This window comes from Equus caballus, chromosome 12 (genome assembly GCF_041296265.1).
Source record: "Equus caballus isolate H_3958 breed thoroughbred chromosome 12, TB-T2T, whole genome shotgun sequence".
In the NCBI taxonomy this organism is placed as follows: Eukaryota; Metazoa; Chordata; class Mammalia; order Perissodactyla; family Equidae; genus Equus; species Equus caballus.
The window spans coordinates 33,593,378-33,600,608 of record NC_091695.1 but is presented as its reverse complement, the minus strand read 5'-3'; the positions used below and the strand labels follow the sequence as shown (position 1 = coordinate 33,600,608).

The 7,231-nt window shown below is 38.3% G+C and overlaps 1 protein-coding gene across 1 annotated transcript; it reads right to left on the bottom strand.

Annotated features, from left to right (window-relative positions):
* Positions 1-2,311: 2,311 nt before the first annotated feature.
* Positions 2,312-3,256, bottom strand: LOC138916874 (olfactory receptor 5AN6-like). Its single transcript, XM_070230479.1, has one exon. The coding sequence runs from the start codon at positions 3,254-3,256 to the stop codon at positions 2,312-2,314; it is 945 nt and encodes a 314-aa protein (XP_070086580.1).
* Between the last annotated feature and the right edge of the window lie 3,975 nt (positions 3,257-7,231).

Here is a 7,231-nt window from a genome sequence, read left to right as displayed (position 1 = left end):
AATTCAGCACTTCCCCATGGTCCTCTTATGGTCTCAAGATTGACGTAGCTTTTTTTTTTTTTTTTTTAACAACCCAGGAGTCATTTGAGTAGGAAAGGACATAGTGATAACATAGTATAATATCATCAATTTCCAGGTGAGGATTTGAAGCCAATTTATCTAAAGGATTTGTCCAAGGTGACACAACTGGCTGGCAATAGAGCCTAATAATAAGTTAGGTATGTGGACACTTCCTTGTTTACAAAACTCTTTGATTTCAGATAGATACATACATACATATTCTCAAATATTTGACCTGAATCAATCATCTTAGCAGGTCCATGAGGCAGATATGGCATGATTTCCTATGCATAGGTGAGGAAATCAAGGCAATAAGGAATATGATAAAACTAATTCGTATCAGAGTCATGACTTATTGTGATTAATGCCTTGGGCACTGTTATCAGCCAATCTGGGTGGAATTCAAGGTTTCCACTTACTGGTTGAGCAAATTAACCTCTCGAAGCCACAGCATTATCACCTATTAAATGGGGCTGATCATAGTTGCTACTTCACAGAGTAGCTTTTTATAGAATCAAATTAGATAATGCTTATAAATCACTTATCAGAATGTGAAGTACACAGCATGTCTTCTATTAAGAATAGGCTTAATTTATGTGTTCTGAATTGGAATTCCTTTCAACATATTATGCTGCATTATTAAGCATTCATTAAGAATATCTATTTAAGATCATTCCCACAAACTTGTTTGTCTTTTTTTGTTTAGATGGAACTCATCTACCTTGCCGTTACTAGGGATACAGAGATGTTTTTGGAATGTCTCATTCTTTGTTTCATCTACTTCAGCTATCATTAATTCTAGAGAGAGGAGTGGGTGGGGCAATGAGTTAATTATTTAACTCTTGCTAATAGGTTAGTAGTCATATATCCCCCTGGTAAGAACTGTAATAATTTAATCTTTTAAATTGAACAGGCCCTTAAGATGGTTTTAAAAATACAACCTCAAAGTGTAGAATTTGGGTGCCATGGATAAGCGATGGAGGACATCTTTATGTCACTAAGAACCATTTGTGCTCCACACATGACACTTCATGAGATTCAAGATGGATTGTTGCTACACTGAGAAGAATGTGGCAGACCACAATATGCCCAAAGGTTCTATCTGTAAAAGGGGAATAATTCCTCATCAACCAACTGCACGTGTTAATAGAAAAGAATCACTTCTATGCAATGTAACCGTATGAAGTTGAAAGTATTGTATAAATACTAATATAATACGTATGAAGATTAGTACTTAAACTCTTTCCTGAAAAAAATATTTCTTCTTAAATTTTCTTTAAGTTCTCTTGGTTGGACTCTGAGTTTCCATGGTCCCCTCAAGTCTGGTGTCTCTGCTGCTCCCTGGTCAAACTTAAGGCCTGGGAATCTCTGAGAGGCTCAGAGCACTGGGACTTAGACCCTGTCGCCCACACTCACGATGAAAGCCTTCATTTCTGAGGTCTTATATGGTCTCTGGGAAGCTACCTTGGAGTATGCTCCAGGCCACCTATGCCCAGAAGTTGATGACTTTGACTTCTTTCTAGTCTCTGAGAATCTCCCCAACTCTTGACCTGAAAAGTGCCCCTTCTATCTACCATTCCTTTCTCCAATTTTTTTTTCATAATTCACTTCACAAGGACACTCAAGGAGTAGGATAGAGGGAATAAGATTATTTGAGAATAAAGCTAGATTATCTTTCTCCTTCTTCTCTCCTCTCATCTCCTCTCTCTCTTTCTCTCTCTGACTTTTTCTCTCTTTCCATTTCTCTTTTTTCTGTGTCCCTCCCTCTCACACCCTCTGCCTTTGGGATGAAATTATAAAAGTATTCATTTAAAAATTACTCTTAATTTTCACATCTATAATTTTATACATGATTTTGTTTTATTGTAATCAAAACATAAATAAATACCTAGTTAAAAATAAATAAAAGACATTTTAAGAATTGTAGAGGAAAGACCTATTTGAGTGGCTTCCTAGGTCTTCTCATTTATCTACATATAATATCAATCAGAACTTCTAATCTCGAAACACTGTTTTACCTGCCTAGGTCTAATCATGGAAAAAGACCTTTTAAACTGAATTCAATGTTGCTGACACTGCATTAGGCAGATCACTTGGTGGTGGCAGCTAAACATAATGGCATTAAGACATGAGAAGCCAAGTTTTCACTTCTTCTCTCTACCTAGCCTTCTTGTAACCTATAAAAGGTCACTTGCATATTTTTACCCTTGTCTTCCTCATGGAGGAAATAATATTTGCTCAAATATTATTCTTACTGAGATAAATATGTTGCCTTCTTTACTACCCTCATCAAGGCCTCTTTGATCTCCTTGTTCCTCAGGCTATAGATAAAAGGGTTTAACATTGGGATGAGGATAACATAGAACACTGACAGAACGTTGTTCTGCTTTTTGGAGTGGCTAGAGCTAGGATGCAGGTACACAGAGAAGCCCATGCCATAGAATATTGTCACAACAGCCAGGTGGGAGGCACAGGTATTGAAGGCCTTGGCACTACCTTTTATGGAGGATATTTTCAGGATGGAAGTTGCAATAAAACCATAGGATAAGAGGATGACAAGGAAGGAAGTGAATCCAACAAAAATAGATTCCAGAAAAAGAATCATTTGGCTCATAAAGGGATTGGAGCAAGACAAGGAAATAATCTGGGTTATGTCACAGAAGAAATTTGGAATGATATTGTGCCCACAAAAGTAGAGATGAAAGCAAGAAACTGTTTGAATTAAGCTACCAAGGAAACCACTCCCATAGGCTCCAGCAACCATCTTCTGACAGAGGTCAGGATCCATGATGGCTGAGTACTGCAGAGGCCTACCAATAGCAATATATCTGTCATAGGCCATTACGGCCAACAGGCAGCACTCAGCCTGAGCCATCCAGGACCCAACAAAATACTGGGTGGCACAAGCAATGAACGAAATTGTTTTTTCATCTTTTAAGAAGTCTGAAAGCATCCTTGGGCTGATGGAAGAAGAATAGCAGATGTCTATAAATGACAGGAAACTGAGAAAAAAGTACATAGGTGTGTGCAGGTGGGAGTCCATCCTGATAAGGAGGATGAGACCAAGGTTCCAGATTATGGTCAGAAGGTAGATCCCTAGGAAGATTGGAAAGAGGATAAGTTGCAGCTCTTTTTCATCTGACAGTCCCAGGAGAACAAACATGGCCACAGAAGTATGATTTCTATCCTCTTTCATGGACCTGCTCAGTACTATCTGCTGAGAAAAAGATGAGAGAAGGAAATGTTTTCATCCTCAAAAAACAAAAGAAGACACTATTTTTTTCCAGTGATGCTACTGACTGTGTATACATCTTCAATCATGAATGTCAAGTTAATCTGTGTTTCATGTATAATCATGAAACTTAACTAAAAACTTCTCTTAGTTAAATATTGTCATTCTCTTTGGGGACAAAAGACAGTAAACAGGCACCATTAGTACATTATCTACTAAAATGTCTTGATTTCATGTTTTTCTGTTCCAGATTTTTAAAATATAGGAGGGGTCAGCCCGGTGGTGCAGCGGTTAAGTTCGCACATTCAGCTTCAGCGGCCCAGGGTTCGCCAGTTCAGATCCCAGGTGTGGACACGGCAGCGTTTGGCAAAAGCCATGCTGTGGTAGGCGTCCCACGTATAAAGTGGAGGAAGATAGGCATGGATGTTAGCTCAGGGCCAGTCTTCCTCAGCAAAAAAAGGAGGATTGGCAGTAGTTAGCTCAGGGCTAATCTTCCTCAAAAAAAATAGGAGACTTAGACATATAGTAAACCAGAAAAACACTGTCATCTCTCTATATGGTGAAACAGAACGATTCTGCCAAGGCATGGCTCTGACATTTATTCGGTGATTGAAGAAGCCACTGAATCCTGTGAGCCTCATACGTCAAATAAGGATGATGAAATACATGCTCTTTAAAATCTCCTTGAGAACTAATGTTCAATTAATCTGTAATCAGGGAGTGTGGACATTTCTATAGCTGTCTTTCTGCACTCATACAGCCTTGAAAGATATAAGAATAATGCAATGGGATGGTGGGACGAGTCACACACCAAGAAGCAGCTTGGAAATGGATGTGACTTACTCTTATTAACGATGCTAAGAAAGATACTGAGAAATTAGGTAAGAAAGATTGAAAGAGCCATTATGCTCCTTTCCTCAGAGGCGTATTTTTTTCTTTCCTCAGTATAGAAATACTTATGAGTTAAATTATCTAGGACAGTGATTTCTGATCTTCTCTGAGTCAGTGATACTTTTGAAACTCTTTTGGAAATTCTGGACCATCTACCAAGCAAACTGCAGCTACTTACCGCCTTTGCACATGGTTTTGTTAGATTCTCAGTCACCCTCCATTCTATTCATGGTTCCTAGGTTAAAGACTTCTACAAAATAAACTGACTTTAACTCATGTAAAGGTTAGGATGCTTAGGCAGTGGATATGGGGATTAGGAAACTGAGGCAGGATTTCTGGAAGTTCTTCCTCCTTTTGTCTTTGGAGCCAGTCCAGGGAAAGTAAGCACTAAGTCCTCAGGCCAAATGGTAAATAACCAAAATAATGTTTTTGCCTTAGGTACTGAATGCCCTCTTCAAGATGCTGTAGTTGTCATCTCTCCAGATGGTCATAGAACAACTACCAACACAAACCCACTTTTATTTAGATGAACTCAAACTAGAAAGAAAATAATAGAAAGCTGTGAAAGGTAGAAAATAGATGCCAAATACAGCCTAAGAGTTGTATATGGTTAAAAGTAGAAGTCTTGGAGATTTCCCTGGAAGTAGGCTGTGACATTAATGGAATAAACTGCGTTTGTGAACAACAAATATTTGTCAGTATTAGCTACCCAGAGTGTCTTTCTTTTCCCCAACTATTTCTCAGCCTCCTAATTCCAAAAATGAATGAAAAGAGAAAATACCCATAGAAGCATAAGACTATAGCCTGAGAAGTAAGGTGGACAGTTTCATTCCCCAAAATCAGACTAATCATTGCTTCATAGTCCCTTGAACATGTTTTGAAAACAGTTGATTTATGCACTGTTTTGAAAATAATTCTGAAGGAATGAAGTTATTAATTAGAGAAGAAATTTAAGATTAGTAGTCAATACGGAAGGAGAAATGGTAACAGACAGATATGTGTAATTCATCCCAGACTTAGATGTGGTTATGTCCACAGTAAGACTGAATGGGGAGAGAATTTTGCGAGAACAGAGGAGACAATCACATTCTTCATTATCGTTACCATCATCATCATGACCAATAATCATGACAACAAAAAGATTTATTGAGCAACTGCAATATATACTGTTCTTCTTGCAATCACGGAGACATTCACAGCTTCCTCTAATGTTCATTCAATCAATATGGTAGCCTAAGTCTGGTGTGCTCCTACTAAACAAAGCTAATACTCTTAACATTGTCTCTATATTTCTATTAATATTTCTATTATATGCCTCTGGAACCCCAGTTAGCTGTATCTTGAATCTTCTTGCTCTACTTTCCACATCACTGAAACATCCATTGTTTGGCTTCCTCTACTGTGCTCTGTTTAATTTTTAAAGATCTCTATTCCAGTAAATTAGTTCTCTCATAAATTGTGCTTGTGGGCTGTTTAACTCATCCATTGAATTTCAAATTTCAATCATAACATTTTGTTTTCTCTCTAAAGGTTTCACATTGTTCTTTATCCACATGGTCAGCTTGGAAAGTCTCATATTGCTTTATCTTACTTTCAATAATATCCTTTATTTAAACTTTTAAAACGTACTTATTGAAATAATTATTAGCTAATAATATAAATACATAGTTTTCCAAATTGCACTCCATAGTTTGATATTGTTTCTTACTCTTGCTCAAGTGCCTTGTTTAATTGTGTGGTGAGTAATTTTTTTATCTTAAACAATGTTCTCTTAAAATTTATCTGTGGGAAACATTGATGCTTCAGTTTAAAATGTGTTCCCTCAGAAATGATTTACATTACTTCTGTCAGATACCTTAGGGACAACACCAAGCCAGAATTCCTTTAAACAAAAATTTTGACTTGATGTTTTTTGATGTTATAATATTCACATCAAATAGACTGCATATCTACATAAGTAGATAGATAAGATTAAAAATTATCAGGGAAAGGAGTGATATCAGCATCTTAGCACTGAAAAGACATTCCTCCTTTTTCTCCTGCTTTAGTAACAATGAATTAGAAGTCATCCACAAACAAAAGTACCTTTGTGGGAGTTGTAGTATCCAGCACCAAATGCCAAGAGACCAGGAGGAATCTGCCCACCTGTGAACCAGTAACAGGCAAACAGACTTCAGTATGGGCTACAAAGCCAGCAGGATCAGTGTGAGCCTGCCCCAACCCATCTTGGTCAAGGTTGAGCAAAGGCTAGAGATGATTTGAGCAGCCACCCATGAATGAGAGAGACTTTGCAGAAGCTCGCACTTCCTGAGAGAGGATTCCAGCACACAATTGGAGCTGAAGAAAAATACGAATTTGTTTACAGTGAAGACAATGAAAGGAGATTTCTCAGCACCACCTTTCCCAAGGCAACACTGCAGAAGTTAAACAATTCGTCGTGGCAAACTCTCCTGCAGGGGAAAAAAAACAGTCACTGAGTACCCAGGATACCACAGTTGTGCTAGATGCATTCAGAAACCTCTTTATCCCTAGAAGTACCTAGACTACTGAACAAGTAATCCATGACTGGAGAGAGAGAGGAGATCAGGAAAGGGATCAAAAAAACATATATCAAAGGTATTAATGAAGTATAGTTCCCTATTTCAGCAGGAAGTCCACCAATGAGCCACTAAGAGTACCACAACAGAAGATCTCCTGACCAGATGCACGAGAAACCCCAGCCTCCCAGTCTTAAACCCACACCTCTCCCCACCCTGCCACTAGCTTCTTGTGCATATTCTTGAGAGCAGCAGTGAGAGCAAATCTAGTAAACTGAGTTCTCTCAGAAAGAGAGATCAGGGTCTCTGGGCGAGGGAGAAACCACAAACAGGAGCTCTAGAGCCACATTCCGGAAAACTTAATAGAGGTTTCCAGTAGCCAGACTGGTTAGGTGGTAAGAACGAGAGAAAATACAATAGCTTAAGAATTCTACAACAAGAGGGAACGAGAAGAGTGGAACATGTGTACCCATACAAAGGCAGAGGAAAACTCACCTATAAAATCACAAAA

Coding starts and splice junctions, on each gene's coding strand:
- LOC138916874 (XM_070230479.1), bottom strand. CDS start 3,256: ATGAAAGAGGATAGAAATCATACTTCTGTGGCCATGTTTGTTCTCCTG.